The 17,646-nt window shown below is 40.0% G+C and overlaps 1 protein-coding gene across 1 annotated transcript in view; it reads left to right on the top strand.

The window, feature by feature from the left end:
* Positions 1-1,452: 1,452 nt before the first annotated feature.
* Positions 1,453-17,646, top strand: part of LOC134079682 (basal body-orientation factor 1-like) — a 60,109-nt gene continuing 43,915 nt past the window's right edge. Inside the window, exons 1-3 of the mRNA XM_062535770.1 lie at positions 1,453-1,559; positions 1,755-2,007; positions 14,884-14,949. Of these exons, the coding sequence (XP_062391754.1) occupies positions 1,519-1,559; positions 1,755-2,007; positions 14,884-14,949 (360 nt within the window). The 5' untranslated portion in view covers positions 1,453-1,518. The remainder of the gene's footprint in view (positions 1,560-1,754; positions 2,008-14,883; positions 14,950-17,646) is intronic.

The raw sequence follows: 17,646 nt of genomic DNA, 5'->3' as shown, positions 1-17,646 counted from the left end.
TTCCCTTTGCATAGGCTTATGGTATCCAATATATAAGCAAAATGCAGCAATTATTTTGAAGCTGACTGTACCTATTGTTCAGATTTAGTTTTCTATATGCAAATTACTGCATATTTAAGTAAAACTGGTCTAATTTGCATATCTAATCATCACATTTCAGAAAACTTGCAATACAAAAATTATTTGCCTTAATGTGAGTAAACAACTGTGAAAGTTTCAAGTTGATATCTGTAGTTTAAAATGTTACCCATTTCACCTGTAGTAAATCCCAATGGCAAAATGCATTGGAAATTGCTACCTTTAACCTTGAAAAAACGTATGTTCCACTAAATATAAATGGGTAGATTTTTAATATGTGATGCAGGAGGGTTTAAGGATCAATAAAAAGTATGAAACATTACTATAGCAATTAGTTTAAGTTTTGGCCCTTTTTTGAGCTAGATTGACTGGCCTATTTGGCAAGAGCTGAAGTAGCCTAGCACGTCATTCAAGATAACGGACTTGGTTTATCAAAACACATGCAAGGATGTTTTACAAAGTCCCAGATCCTTGTGTGAAGCTCAGCGAACTACTAGTATCTGGCGAGAGTCAGGTTAGGCCTAGGCTATGGCCTTTTCCGAAACGGAGTCCCTACTCACTTCGACTCTGTTAGCGAGTGAACTTCATTTTCAAGTCACACTCTGGACAAGTTCTGGATACCCGAGAGTCAGGTTAGGCCTAGGCTATGGCCTTTTCCAAAACGGAGTCCCTACTCACTTCGACTCTGTTAGCGAGTGAACTTCATTTTCAAGTCACACTCTGGACAAGTTCTGGATACCCCAGGCCAGGCAGTCAATCTAGCATTTGACATAAAACAAATTGCAATTCCAAGTTTTTTGTGATCCCTAGGTATATCTAATAACATATTGAAAATCTACCGATTTATATTTAGTGGAACATACTTTTTTTCAAGGTCAAAGCCATTTCCAATGCATTTTGCCATTGGGATTTACTACATTTGAAATGGGTAAAATTATATATATAAACTAGATATCAAATTGAAACTTTAACTTGTTTACTCACATTAAGGCAAAGATTTTTTGAATTGCAAGTTTTCTGAAATGTGATGTTTAGATATGCAAATGAGACCAGTTTTACTTAGATATGCAGTAGGCTAATTTGCATATAAAACAGAATCTGAACAATAGCTAGGATAATACAATTGCTGCATTTTGCTATATTGGATACCAAAAGCCTAGGGAATATTAGGCTTTTGTGCACATACATGGTATTATGCTCTTATTCACTCGACTCAAATTTTGTTTTGGATGATACTCAATGTGGCCGACCCTTTTGTGATTTGTTTTGCACGTTTCGGAAAAGGCCTATGTGTGAATTAACATGCAACTGTAGGAATAGGAACGAAACCACTGGGGCCGCTGTTTTTCACTTTCCATACTGTTGCTGTGGCAACACCGGTACACAAAAGGTTACTTCTAACAAGTATTAGAACTAGTTGTGTCTTCACATTCAAGGACCATGATTAAGAAGAAAGGAAAAAAGGGAAGGAAGGGTAAAAGGTGAGAGTTTCTTAATTATTGTAACGTTAGGTAATGCACATACTAAGCGTTGAATATTAACGTGAGTAACGTAACGTTTAACCTTAAACTTCAGCTAGCTTGCCTTAACAATCCATTAACGTATGCGTGTATGCGTACATAAATAAACCAGTTGCTACCGTTAATGTTAATTGCTTTTCGTTCACTTTGTTGCAGTAAAGGTAAAAAAGAGGGGAAACAGGAGTCAAAGGGGGAAAGAGAGTCTGAAATCGAGAGGGCGAAAGCAAATGCAGCTCTTTGGGAAACCAGGCTGGGTATCACAGAGAGCTCACGCTTGGAGTACCGTGAGGCCGCCCGCAGACTTGCCCGTGCTAACGAAGAACTCACAAACCAACAGTACCGCGCAGAAAAAGAGACTGTCGATATCATTGCATTCTTGAAGAAGAAAGAAGCCGAAAAAGAAGCCAAGGTAGCTTCATGTCAACGTACAATGTGAACTGACTGATGATGTCTTCTACTGAGTAACGTGAGAGTAGATTAGAAGAGTTGTAGGCTGGGCGTCTTAATTGATATCTATCTCTCTGTCTGTTATTGTACCATTTGAGAATGTGTAAAGGCCACATCAATAATCGTCCACGAGGTGAGAACCTGGGCAATGTGCAATGCGCATGCACATTTTTAGTTAGTTTTTATTTTATTTTTAATTTATTTTTATGTTCAACAGTCCCGCCCCTCCTCAGAGGGAGCTTAGTTTACGGAAGAAAGTTTCCAATTCATTTCTCCAGTCGACATCTGGCAAAATACATGTCGAATTGTAGACCCTGAATTAGACTGACCAGTTATGACGTTACTCGACTCAACATTTCATGAATCATGTTGTTGATTATGTTTGGGGGGGGGGGGGGGGGGGTGTACGTGTGTAGGCTATGTGTTGTGTGTGGTGAAATGGGGTGTGTTATTTGGGGGGGGGGGAGTAATGGTGCGTGTGTGTGAGGTAGGTGGGGGCTACCTGTGTGTGTGTGTGTGTGTGTGTGTGTGTGTGTGTGTGTGTGAAATGGTGTGTTAAGTGGGGGGAGTAATGGGGTGTGTGTGTGTGTGTGGGGGGGGTGTTTATGGGGTGATGAAAAGGTGTGTGTACGGGGGTTAGGTGGGGGATTCCTCTGTGTGTGTGTGTGGGAGGGTAAAGACCGGTTTCAGGTCCCCTAACAACTGTCGTTAAGGATGAATTTGGACGACAAGCAAACCCAGAACCATATTCACCTTATTCCTTAAGAGAAACTATGCAGGGGTGCTATTCCCGATAACAATGGATAGACGCACTTACGAGGGTTTTCTACGATTCATCTTAAGATTGATCGTTTGGTTTTGCCGACTGTTTCCCAAACATGCTTGTAGCGTGAACGCGCGTGCATATATTTTTACTCGTTTTTGCGACGAGCTGCTCGCGATGTACAACCCTGTCTTAAGAGCATCTTAAAGGGATATTCCGTCATTTTTGGAAAAACGCTCATTTTCCACCTCCCCTCGAGCAAAACAATCGATATTTACCTTGTTCCTGTTCATCCAGCCATTCTGTGAGTCTGGCGATACAACTTTTAGCTTCAGCCTAGCATAGATCATTGAATTGGATTAGACCATTAGCTTCTCGCCTGCTAGCTTCATGTTTAAAAGTGACTAAGATTTCTGGTAATTTTCCCATTTAAAACGTGTCTCCTCTCAAGTTAGAAAGTGCAATAAGACCAACTGAAAATGAAACCTGGCGTTTTTCTAGGCTGATTTGACATGGAACTACACTCTCATCTGGCGTAATAATCAATATAATCAATCATATACATGCTGCTCGCACACATGCAGAAAAAACAAGCTCGCTCGGCTGATGTAGCAAATTGAAGCATGTCTTCGCGAAAGTTCAGTGCCCATTCTGTGTTTGTCCCGGACCCATACAGTTCGTGCATGATTGTTCAAGGACTGAAAAACGTTTGCTTTACTGTAGCGCACGGGCCTTTTCTCCTCCGTGTAGCGCTGGAAATCGTGTGGCATGTAGGCTATGCCATGATCCAATTATCCTGCCGGGCGCAACATGTTGTCAGATCATGGAGACGTGCAATAACTATAAAATGCGTCTTCATAAGTTAGGGAGGGTGGTGTTGGTGATTGCTATTGAAATGTTAAAAAGAAACAGTTGTCCACTGAAATCAGAACTTAAACAGCCTCAAAATTCTTAATGGTGACTTGGTGAGTAATGCCTTAAAAATTCAGCCAACCTAAATTATTAGTAGCACAAAATATTTTGTTGTTGTTGTTGTTGTTAAAAAATTAGGTTCCCCATGCAAACTTTGAAATGAACAAACTGAACAAGTTGTTGGTAGTGTTGCATACTGATATTAAAATATTGAAGAATCAGATGAAAAAACAGTTGTTTAAAATATATAAAGGCGTATGGGCCTACAGCTAGGGATGTAACGATGCATCGTGACACGAATAAAAATCGATACAAATGTGTGACGATTCGCACCGGTTGATAGAAAAAATGAATCGTGATGAGTCACGTGACTTATGTCACTAGGTATGGGGCACAGAACGAGGGAAGACGACGGTAGGCAAGAACTTTGAACTAGAGTGTGTGTGTCAGGGTTCGTATGGGTGCTTGAAATCCTTGAAAATGCTTGGATTTTAATGTGGTGTTTTCAAGGTTTGAAAAATACATCATTTATGAAGTTGTTTTGATTTTGCCACGCGTTCGCGTCCAGTTTGACGTGTCTGGATTTTCCGATAATGACAGCAATCTTGTGATGCTGATATTGACTTTTAATTTCTGCGCGTGTAAACTAGTCTAAGCTACTGTGCTTGAACGAAGTTAGCTGTGACAGACTAACCTATTGGTTTTCATCGTTTTAACCACAAAGCCTGTCGACCTTAGGTCTACTCAATTGTTTAGTTAACACCTTGTCATTTCGCGTTTGTCCCGCCGTTCACCTCCGTGCGCCCCATGTACATCAGAACATATGTCGGGATAGCCATCTCACTATGAGAAAACGTATGACGATAGTGCTAAGAGATTAACACGTTTGCATGCTTGGTAAACATCAGTCTTGCACATAATATTGAGCTGATTTTTTTAGTGGAAATGGCTTCCTGTAGCATTGTGCTGATAGATGGAAAAAGTTGCCTATTTAAAGGTACAGTCTGAATTTTAATCCTAGCTCTCCATTTAGTGTGTGCACTTGAACAACTATAATGATGTAGCATATAACAGTACTGCCCTACAAAGCAGAAAGGCAGTAACTGGATTTTTGGTCGGAAATTAGTTATTATAATTTTCATGACATTAAATTTGTTATGAAGATTGATAAGTACCAAAAATAAGCTAATGTAAAGTAAAAAAAAAAAAAAAAAAACTCCAATAACTGCTACATTAACTACAACCATAAGGCTAAGCAACAGCATAACTTTAAAATGTTTTTTTTTTTTTTCAGTTTGCACTCTGCATAGTTACTGCCTTTTTGCTTTGCAGGGCAGAGTAGGGCCTGCCATTTATTTTAAGAGGAGAGGTGTAGGATGTAATACTGGAAGGAGAGAGAGTGGTGCAATTTGATTTTCTTTGGAGCATTCTCTTCAAACAGCATCAATATCAAAAAGAAAAATCGTGATAAAATCGTATCGTGAACAAAAAATCGTGATCCATATCGAGTCGTGAGTTGAGTGTATCGTTACATCCCTACCTACAGCACATAATATTGATAATTTGACATTGTAAATCACCCACTATTTAGGAGGGTTACCCTCGCATAAAAGGTTGTGAGGGGCTGTTTGTTTCAAATGAGTAGCCCTCCATATGATTTCGAGTTCTTCCGGTAGCCCTCATCCCCAAAAAGGTTGGAGAGACCCCTGGTCTACACTCTCCGAACGTTCGCCTGCCCCCTTGGGGCCTTCAGACTTCCAGATGTTACAAGGAGCGATCGCCTCCTGAACAAACTGCAAGGCTGCAATAGCGGATAGGGACACTGGGGGCGGGAGTAAATATTACTGTTTTCGATAAAACTGGTCAGTCAAGCAAAACAACGATTTCTAAGCGATTTTATGACTGGAAATGTTGCATAGGGTTTCTTTATTTTTTTTTTGTTAAAGGCCAGTATGTCATTTTTGGTATTTGCTGGATTTGTCACGTAATTTGGTGATTACGGAAGGTTTGGGATAGGTTGAGGCTGCGAATGGACTCCTATGGAAGTCGTAGAAACTTTCATCATAAAGTTTGTATATTTAGACTTAGAGTTTCGTGACATCATTTATATCACAAGTTACTTAAAGGTAGGGTATGGAATTCGCTTTTTTGGCCATTTTTGCAAAATCATTTGAAATCCTATTCCTAACCCACTTATAGCACTGGACTATTTGAACTTTCATTGTCATTGTAACTTTCAAACTACAAATGACTTTACTGTAACTGACCCCAGGCAGATGGGTTGGGCCCTTGAGTCGTGGATCTGTCTGAGGTTTCTTCCTATATGTATCTCCAATTCTAGGGAGTTTTTCCTTGCCCCTGTTACTCATGGGCTCTCTTTGAATGTTTAACACTCTGTAAAGCGCCATGAGACATGTGTAATGTTTTGGCGCTCTATAAGTGAAATTAAATTGAAATTGAAATAGCCACTGAGTTGGAAGCACTGAAATGGAAATTAAACACGTCAATCATCTGTGGAATGGGCAGGGCTTGAAAAACTCCAGCCAATCACATTCTTGACCCCCTACCGTCATTTCACAGCTCGTTCGTCGATCTAACGGTCTTCCTCCTCCTCCTCCTCCCCCTCCTCCCCCTCCCCGCGCGCGCACACGACCCTTTCGGGCACATATTCAAAGCTGTTGAGCTGCGAGCAACAGCAAGTCCTAAAACGAAACAAACTAGGCCTACTGCGTCCCCTATGTTCCCCTCTTGTTGTATGTGTCACTTCATTTCTATACAAACCAAGACAGCAGATTCCTACAGAAACTCAAGCACCCACGCAATAAATAAGCTATGTAGCAAAAAGCCCTGGTAAGAACCAAAACAGATTCTGTTCAAATAGACACACCTATGGCTACTGAAAAAATGCAAGGTACATTTATCAAATGTTATTTTGGTGTATTAAAAAGCATCATTGTTTTAGAATTCCGAACGAAAGGGGCGATAGCCTATTTGGTGCTTTTACGATAATGTATAAAATCATCTGCCTTCGGGGATTTGTGGAACTATTAGCCTATACCTACAACCCTTTGGAAGTGAATAAAGAATGTAAAACTAGTTGGCTAAGTAACCAGGGGCCCGTTGCACAAAAGCAGAATTAAGACATCCGGGATAAGTTACTGAGCCGCGATCACTGAATCCTAAACAAGAGCATACCGGCTGAATTGGTTGCACAAAGACCAATCCAGGATGAGCAGACACGGATTCATCAAGCCAGGTGTAAGTTATCCGGTGTATGTGCGCGTTCTCGTTTCTCCCCCAATAACTCGCGGTTGGAATAAAAAAGACGCGAAAAATAGCGTCTTGCACACAAAGTAAACAACCGCTTTTGATATAGACTAACAACGAGGTAAAGTTTTACTTTTTTGGATGGGGGATCATGATTATTTCTGTTACATAGCGGGAGTAGGTGTGGCAGATCAACTGAATGCAAATTTACGTATGCACCCACGTGTGTGAGAGCTTCCTTGTCTCGGCACGCAACGTCATTAGGAAGCGCTTTGCCACCGCAAAGATGCACAAAGTATCTTGATTTGTCTTAAAAGCCGAATTAGTTCAAAACACCTTCGAAAAATGTCCCCTCCACTTCCAATCAACTACTACAGCAGCCTATTCATCAAACATCTGTCAAAAAAGAAGCAAACAACGAGTAGGCTATGTTATTAATTATAAGGCCACCATAATTTAAATGACATCCATATGGTATTTGGCAAACATTCTGCTGTGTTTTGCGAGTAAATGCATGTTGCAAATAATATATAAATGGAATCTACAGCTCTTTAAAAAAAAACACGTGGAGGTCTCATTTGAATGACAGCTAGCTGAACCAATCAGATAATGTAATTACCATTAGAATCAACTTATCTTGGCTGTGAGCCTGGTCAGGAGCAGGCTAGCTCCACAGAATAAATCGCCATGGTAACTTATACCATAACATATCCTGCTGCCCCCTATCCCGCTTTTGTGCAACTGGATCACGGATAAATTGAGCCAGGATAACCAAGATATCCCGGGTTAATCCCTTATCCTAGTTTTGTGCAATAGGCCCCTGCTTGGGGAAGTTGTTGTGAGCGATTGATTGTATGGAGGCTAGTGCTGTACAGACGTGCATGATTGCGCATCCATGTTCTTCGGAGGGAGGAACCATTTGGGTTGTGAATTTTCAAAATCTGCCGCCCGTTTTGCGTATTCCAGACCCAACCTTTAACTCATTCACTGCCATTGACGTCTATAGACGTCAATTGCGTTTTTCAATGGGGAGTGCTCATGGGTGAGCTTGGGAACGATCTGGCAGAGTTTCAGGCTTGTAAACAGACTGTACTAGCGATCCGAGCCTCTAGATGGCAGCAGTGCCATTTGGATGATTAGTATCTGCTTGTAGAGCCAACATGCAGAGATGCAACATGCAAGATGCAAGCTAACATACTGAAGATCGACCACAGTGGATCTAGTTTGCACGTGGTCCAGCGAATAAATATGCTTACTTCTTACATCAAAGATGGAAAACATGTGAACGGTATGATGCATTTACATTGAATATTGCTATATAGACTAACGGTGCAGTCAGACGCCTCCGTCCGCCAACGTATGCCTCATTTTGTCACATTTCTTTAAACGCGAACTGATTGGTTTGTCAGTGTTCGAAAATTTGCATACACGGAATTTCATTGGCTGGCGCTTGCGCTATCCGTCAAAAGTTGAACATTTCTCAACTTTTTAGCGGAGGCAACGTATCTCAGGCAACGCATCGGACCCACAATTCAGTGCGGCATGAAATGAAGTCCAGCCAATGTAAAGTGAATGGGAAAACAACGGACGAACGTTGGCGGACGCAAGCGTGTGACTGCGCCGTAACAACAACTTTGCTAGTGCTAGCTTGCTAAGTCTACCGTCCTGTTCAGAGTCTATAGCGACCATCAGAGCCCCTAGCAACCTTGACGAGACTGACGAGATAACAGTGCAATCGTGGTTGACATACTACTGAAACATTAACGTTAAAAAATAGATTTTCACAAAAAGATCGTTTTCTCTTTTTGGTCAAAAACAGGTGTTTTTAGCAAAACCAACCCATGTTCTACTGACGATTACTGAAGAACGGAAAACGATAAACAAACCGTTTTTCCTGATGAAAGAAGAGAGTCTACTCTTTCATTTGGTACCTTCGGTGTTTAGTCATAAAGCTCACCGTTCGGTGGATCTTGGAAAAACGGTCAAAATGCTGTAAAACGTCTGGCAGTATGGAGCGCTCTGCACTGAAAATGGCTGGCAGCCAATGAGTTAATAGGTTACCAAAGATAACGTTGTCCGATTTCAAAAATATATTTTTCTGAATTTGGGGAGGTTTTGGACATTTTTATTTTTAAATATTGGTGTATTATAACAATAAATTGCTGATATCACTAAATAGTGACGTCTTGTGGCATTAAATATCAGCAATTTATATAGGAAATACAGGAAATATTCATCACCCAGCAAGTAAATAAAATCTGGTACTTAGGAATAAGACAACAATTATGAAATCATGAAATAACAGCACAAAAAAAACGCTAATTGTTGTAAGACCAATGTTTAAAAAATAGAATTTCAATAACCATAGCCATAATATCATCTTGAAATTTCACAGTCTGAAAGCCCATTCCATACTCTTTCTGGAGATGTGTTCAATTCATTGGTATAGCTTAGGGCTGAACGATTATGGAAAATAATCTAATTGCGATTTTTCTTGCCAATATTGCGATGCGATATGCCATTATTTTTAAAGGTGTTTGTTTTCTGAATTATCCAACAAAAACAAACAGTAAATCTGGGCAATACTATAGGCCAGTCAATCTAGCTCAAAAAAGGGCCAAAACTTAAACTAATTGCAATAGTAATGGTTCATACTTTTTATTGATCCTTAAACCCTCCTGCATCACATATTACAAATCTACCCATTTATATTTAGTGGAACATACTTCTATTCAAGGTCAAAGGTAGCAATTTCCAATGCATTTTGCCATTGGGATTTACTACAGGTGAAATGGGTAAATTTTTAAACTATAGATATCAAATTGAAACTTTCACAGTTGTTTACTCACATTAAGGCAAATATTTTTTGTATTGCAAGTTTTCTGAAATGTGATGTTTAGATATGCAAATGAGACCAGTTTTACCTAAATATGCAATAATTTGCATATATTTCTAGAAAACTAAATCTGAACAATAGGTACAGTCAGCTTCAAAATAATTGCTGCATTTTGCTTCTATATTGGATACCAAAAGCCAAGTCAAAATCAATGCGTTTCAATGGAAGTACATTATAGAACAAATGATTGTCAATGATATGGTATGATGGAAGTATCTAAATGCATGCCAAGTCACATAAGGAAGATATTGACCTTTAGACAACATATCAAGTGAGTTGGCATGCACTGAGATACTTCCATCATACCATATCATTGACAATCTAATCTAATCTAATTACCATTAGAATGAACTTAGCTTGGCTGTTAGCCTGGTCGGTACCAGGCTAGCTTCAGAGAATAAATTCCCATGGCAACTTATGTAGCATCTCTTTTGTGAAACCAAGTCAAGGGTAAATTCATCCAGGATAACCAAAAGATCCTGGCTTAATCCCTTATCTAGGTTTTGTGAAATACCCCCCTGGAAGTCATACCTCAGGTGATGCATGAATTGATGAATGACATTTTTGTTTAACTAGCTACTTCAATCACGATAGTAGCCTATATTTGAACTTCCAACCTTGTAGGCCTACACATCAGAACATAAGTACTGACAAGGAAGCCTGGTTTAAACATTAAAATGAAAGTCAGTAACAAGTCACACAAACAAAAGTGCAGATTGCAAAAATATGAAAATATTATTAAATCTGTGGCTTACCACACTCAGTTTCTCAGATAATTCACTTTAATGAACGTGATATGTTCTGCATACAGAAATTCCTGATATTCATGACTACACACTGCACTGCTCTTCTTATTCCAACTCTTTAATTCAGCTGTCTGGTTGAAGTCTCAAACTTTTGTAAACAAAGAAGCATAGTTGGCTATCTTATCATAAGGCGTATTCACACCTGCCTTGTTTAGTTCAATTAAAACGAACTCAAGTTTGTTTCTTGCTTGGTTCGGACCTTTTTGACTGGTGTGAATACAATCAACTCTGGTGCGGACCAAACAAGCGGACCGAGACCCAGCTGAGGAGGTGGTCTCGGAGCGGTTCCTATCGAACCCTGGTGCGGTCTGTTTATGGTGTGAAAGCAGCCCGACCTCGATCCGACCCAGCTGCAGAAATCTACCTTTTTTGGATTTGACGAGCTCCCGTAGTGTTCGCGCATTATGGGATATGTAGGATAGCTCAGTGACACACAACAGCTGTACGCTGTAGGCTAAACGTTTTATTTTGGCAATGATTTTGCATCTCCTACCTGTTCCGTCTTCCGTAGGCCTGCTGTTAGTGTAGCATGTTGGACACACATGAGAACTCTCCTTCTCAGCTGTTTTGGTGCACGTCTTCGTCATTCCAAAATTACGAACATGATATTGTTAAACTCATGTTGCATCAAACGGTCTTGACGCTCGAGCGCTTCTGCGAAGCTGTAACTGTATAAACTATATTGCTAGGATAATAATTTCAATTTCAATTTTAATGTCGCTTATAGAGCGCCAATACATTACACATGTCTCATGGCGCTTTACAGAGTGTTAGACATTCAAAGAGAGCCCATGAGTAACAGGGGCAAGGAAAAACTCCCTAGAATTGGAGATACATAGGAAGAAACCTCAGACAGATCCACGACTCAAGGGCCCAACCCATCTGCCTTGGGTCAGTCACAGTACAGTCATTTATAGTTTGAAAGTTACAATGAAAATGAAAGTTCAAATAGTCCAGTGTAGGGAAAAAATTGTCCATTAGTAATCCATTAGTTATTTCGGAAAGTGATGGGTCACTGGGATGCGTGGGCCAAAGATTCGGGCAGGGAACCACAGCAGGCGATGGTAGGGCAGTCATAGGGATAATCATAATGAGTACAGTGAGTGCGCAAAGTTTTCATAGTATACATGGGCCAACTTTGACTTTGGCTTCCTTATTCTTTACCCCGCCTACACGTTTACCGGCCAATGGTTGAACGACCTTAGCACGTGTATTTGTTTATAAATTCTGGTCCGGTTGCAATTAATCACAGTGTGAAAGCGAACTGCACTAAGAAAAAAAAAGGAAAAAAAAGATATAGTGTAAAGCAAGTGAACTAACGGACCTTCCTGGTGTGAATACGCCCTAAGTTCCAAGGTAGGTTAATACTTTTTTCTCCTTGGGACAAGCCCTCTTAAGTCTTAAGTTGGAAAAACATCGAAAACATTGGTATATTAAAAATATGTTGCTTCAAAGAAAAAAACAAATCAATCAAAATCCCAACTTCAATAGAACTAAAAAAAACTATTTCAGTCATTGAAAAAAGTTTTTGAATGCCAAAACTATTTGAGACCCAAATAATTGCATTTGAACCCTTTTTTTCTTTGATTGAAAATGTTTTCCTTTTGGAGGTGAAAAAAAGTTTTTTTAAGTGTTTTTTCTTTTGATTCAATCATTTTGAGACAAACGTACCGCAGAGGGCGGATGCTTTCCCATTGGCAGACATATTTGACTGACAAGGGTCTAAACCAATCACGTCTTTCTGACCAACAAGTCCTGGCAGAGAATTTATGGTTGCCGGCCTGCCGGGGCAAGCCAGGGACTAGGCTAAGGAGAGCTGTGGTGGAGTTGTTGGGAAGTACATGAAGCAGTATTCAACTGATTGTTATCTTGTAATAAGCATATTCTGTTAGATATTTAGATTACATAAAGTTTGCTAACAATAGTCAGCGTTGACCAGCGTTAATGTTCGCTGTTGCCGTGTAGCCTATACCTTTACACATCTGTAGAGAGACATAACCATTTGCCTAACATTTTGTTTATAAATCGTGTAATGGGGCACCCAATGTGCGAGTTTGAAAAAGATCTGCAAAGATCGAAACACAGTTAGTATCAACACACATACAGCTTACAAATGTATATAGAATCTCTATAGCAATCATTATTCACAGAAAATTTGAAGTCTTTAGCTTGAACACATTTTGAGACTAGAAAAGCACTCCGAGAGCGCAGCTACCTCCGCATTGTTCTTCCTAGGTTGTCATACATTTGAACCGAAACTATTCAGATCGCCACCACGTGGCCATACCATGCCATTACACCACTAAGCTAAGTAAATAAATGCCTTTGGAATCCTGACAGAATTACGGATCAGTCCCAGCATTTAATCGTTTCTTCCTTGGGTCATGTCTGAGCTACCCTGAAAATCTCATCTAAACCCATTCATTACTTTTTGAGTTATCTTTCTAACAAAGAGACAGACAGACAAACAAACAGACAGACAGACAGACAGACAGACAGACAAACAAACACCGGTCCCCGATGAAAACATATACAGTACCTCCTTGGCGGAGGTAAATAATGACATCTGAATGTTGCTGCAGATTTAAATGAGGGTGCAAATGTGCCAAAAATCAGAAGGGGGGTACCATGTTCAAAAATGTTGTTCTCTGGATGTATTAGGTATACCAAGCTAATATATTGGCTAAGTTAGTTTAACTCATAGGGAACCTAAGTGACCGCCCCTTCCGGTCGGTCCACTGGACCTAAGATCGGAACATTTTTTAATGAGAGTCTATGGAGAAATATAAATTATTTTCTGGTCCCGATCGTCTTGTGCCATGAATTACACATATATGATGTTTGTCAATTTTAAAGACACATTTTTATGTAAAGACATTTGCAGTACATTTCGTAACTAGTGAATTACAACATTGTGAAATATCTTAATTCCAACGACTACAACTCATCAGTCGCGTTAGTGACGTTAGCCCACTTCACAGGCAGTCAGCCACAGCCACCGGCACCGGCACCGGCACCAGCAACAGCAGTCTGAACTTCCCCCCTTGCCGGTGAAAATACCATGAGTGAGAGCATTAAACACTCCAAATAAGTTGTATTCGTCCATAGACTGTACATAAACTACAGTAAAGTGACATAGTTGGCAGCAAGATGTAACCGCTAACTAGCATAACAGCTAACTAACTAGCGAGCCGCTCGTTTAATGTTGGTGGTGACGTACATCGTTTGAGACAAGACATGTAGTCCACTGGGCGGATTCGCACAAAACTAACATAACTTTTAAAGTCTATTGAATAACAGTACTTCATTTACGTGAAAAATTATCTTTTAAATTCACACACATCATATGTGAAATGCACAGTACAATTCGAACTTCCTTGGGTCATTTCAGATCTTCCCTGAAAATGTCATCGAAATCCATCCATTACTTTTTGAGTTATCTTGCTAACAAACAGGCAGACAGATAAACAGACAAACATACAAACATACAAACAAACAAACAAACCCCGGTGAAAACATAACCTCCTTGGCGGAGGTAATAATCCTCCTCCCACTTTGAATGAAAATGGTATTTTGTACATTTTTGGCTTCTGCCAGTATACTTGTCCACTATCCCTAGTCTAGCTTCTTGCGCCCTTTTGAGTCCTTAGTTACAACCTAGCAACCATGCACAGATAGAAAGGGGCGCCTGAGATTCCTTTTTTTCCATTATGCCTGATATAGCCTGTCATGTACAAGTGTAGGCTATACACATGATCGGACAGATCATTGTGCCCATTTAAGATATTTTAAGTTGGAAGTTTTTATGTATTTTACACAACAACAGTAGGCTAGGCCTAGGCTACACACAACTCATGAGTGACACAACATTTCCCACGATCGACTGATAGACCGCGATAGACTGGTTTTGCACCCCTGCCCTAGCAACAACCTAGGCCTACTGTTGCTATCTTTAGACCTAAATGATGGGCGATGCAGTCAGACACATCAGACAAGGTCAGTTGCCACAAAAGTAGACAAAAAAAGGTATGTGAAAGAAATATGGGATTGGCTTATTGTCTTAGTGTATCAAGCCACATATAATTTTGGGTTGTGCATTAGGCTATCCCCTTAATCGCTTATCCATGTCAGCAATAAGGATATTAAATTGTGTTTATGGTTGTTATTTTGTCATCACTTATTTCTCCCTTTCAGATTGCAGAACTTGAAGAAAAACTACATCATCAGAAAACAAAGGCATTAGAGGAGAAAGAGCAAATTGTAAGTAATAAAAATGACCACTTGGCTTGTTCTTCAAAATGTCAAAGAAATATCACCTAACATTAGAGGGGTAAGTGACTTGAGCAGAGGTGCTTAGTCTGTGAATATGCAGAGAAACTGAACACTCTACCACACTCTGCCCTGCACAATGTCTACTAAATCACATTGTCATGCTCTCCAGGGTGCATCTTGTTTTCTTGAAGGAAAAAAAAACCTGTGTAATCATACTTGATTTCTAAAAATGGTTTTGGAGTTGAGCCACACTTCTCTTTCTGTAATTACACTGATGTAGTGTTCATACATGAAGAAGTAACAAAACAAGTATAAAAACTATAACAGAACCACTGCATTTTGTGTCTTGTAAGCCTTTAACTGTGGTGTTGGGGGGGAGGGAGGTGGAGGACCTGCAGCTTGTAATTAAAACCCACACGTTTGGAAGACTCATCAGTTATCCGTCCCTCACGTGTCAAGGGTTGTTTTTAAAACTCAGCAAAAACATTTTATTGTCCTATACCTGAATGGGCATGCCAGTCCATGACAACCCATTTGTTTAAACAGTTATGCAAAACAAGTCAACAGTTAAACTATATGTTTTGTGAAAAGTTGTTTTACATTTGACTCTTATTCTATTAAAGTGGTTTCCAATAAGATCTCAGAATAGAAATAAACTCTGGTAAGAGTTGGAACAACTTGAAATATCAGTTTCAGAAATGTAGTGGCAGCGTTGCTGTACCCATGTAGCATTATTCTGGAAAATATGTTGTGGTCAGCTTTTGAAATGTAATGTGAAAGCCAGGACCACATTCTGAAACAAGAATCATGTTTTTTTTTTTTTTTTTTTTTTTTAAAGGAACAGACTTTGGGTACAGCCTCACTTCTTTTTAGGACATATAAACTATTGTACTATTACAAACTTAACAATATTGCAGTTTACATCTATCTTAGACAGATCTTACATCATTTGGAGCAATACATTGTTCTAGGATGAAATTGGCCCCAGTCCAGTGCTGTGGTAAAATGAATGGATGGGTGGCTAAAATATTCTTTTTACACTTTACCAGGACCAAAGCACCCACAGACCATGCTGGAGAGATGCTGCCACACAGTTCCCCAAATTCTTTTCATTTGTTCTGTTCCTCAGATTTCCATGTAAAACTGCTAGTAATTTCAATTCAAGTGAAGGTTACTTACAACTAGAAATGGTTTATTTGCATGACCATAATTCCAGTATGTTCGATTAATGCAGGGGGGGCGGGGGGGGGGGGCGGGGGGTTGGTTGGGCTGGGGGATCTTCCTTTATGCAGACCAGAGTAATTTTTTAGTGTTCGGATTTGTAAAAAAAAAAAGAAAAACTTAATATCAGACCATGTTTCTGCCAGTTAGGGCGGCTACCGGTTGTTAGCGAGTCAGCTAGCCCCTTAGCTAAGGTAACATTTTAAACTGAGAAATGTAATTTCTTTGAAATGACAACTAGCTGAATAAAAGCCTGCCACACATAAGATAAAAGATTCTGCTCCGATTTTCCCCCTTCCGACCAAAGACAGAAAACGGCCGATTATTTTAAGCTCTTAAGATTATTTTATGAGATTCCCTTGTTATGTAATGTGTGGTGTGTTAAGAGTAGGGGTGGGCAATGATTAAACATTTTAATCGCGATTAATCACATGATTTCCCTGATTAACTAGGAGAGGGATTACATGTGTCCTCTTTGGCTGATTGAAGACCAGTCGTGCTGCAGCATTCTGAATCAACTGTAGTGGTCTTAAAGGAATAGTTTGGAATTTTGGACATAGGACCTCATTTCCAACTTTACCGAGGTGATATAGGTCGGTGGAGACCGTTTTTATCGCGTTTAACCCCTTCCTTCAGTTGCAGCGTTCCCCTTTGCTAACACTCGCTCTGAGCTAACGCATTTCAACGGTAACATCAGTCTGACATCAACAACAGTCTTACTCACTCCACAGCACACCCGAGACAAGTCAATTAAAACGTCAGACTATCGATATACATGTCCGTGTTGATAGAATAATTTTAGAAATAAAACTAACCTTGCAACTCAATGATTTATTACATTTTGAGGGACTAGTTTCTCAATATCAATCCGCCACTGCCATACAGGGAACAAAGTAGGCTATTGCAATGCGATGCAAGGTTAGTTTTATTTCTTTTGTTTTTTTTTAAAGTATATTTTTTGGCCTTTTTGCCTTTATTATGATAGGACAGTGAAGAGGTAGACAGGAAACAAGTGGGAGAGAGAGATGGGGTGGGATTGGGATATGACCGCAGGCCGGATTCGAACCTGGGTCCCCGTGGGCACTCGGACCCGCAAATGGTATAGACGCTGTAGCCTGCTGCGCCACAGCGCCCCCAGGTTAGTTTTATTTCTAACATTGTTCTATCAACACAGGCATGTGCATCGATAGTCTGATGACGTTATAATTTATTTGTTTCGGGTGTTCTGTGGAGTGTTTTCAGTGGCAGGCTGGATGTTACAGTTGACTTGCGTTATCTCAGCACCAGGTTAGCACGAGATGAACGCTGCAACTCAAGGAAGGGCAGAAATTCACTGAAAATGGTCTTCACCGACCTATATCACCCCGACTAAGTTGGAAATGGGGTCCTATGTCCAAAATTCCGAACTATTCCTTTAAATACACAAGCAGGTAGGCCAGCTAACAGGGAATTACAGTAGTCCAG

Source organism: Sardina pilchardus, chromosome 5, assembly GCF_963854185.1.
Source record: "Sardina pilchardus chromosome 5, fSarPil1.1, whole genome shotgun sequence".
Lineage (NCBI taxonomy): Eukaryota > Metazoa > Chordata > Actinopteri > Clupeiformes > Clupeidae > Sardina > Sardina pilchardus.
Note: the sequence above shows the minus strand (reverse complement) of the source record. Positions and strands in the feature narration are given on the sequence as shown.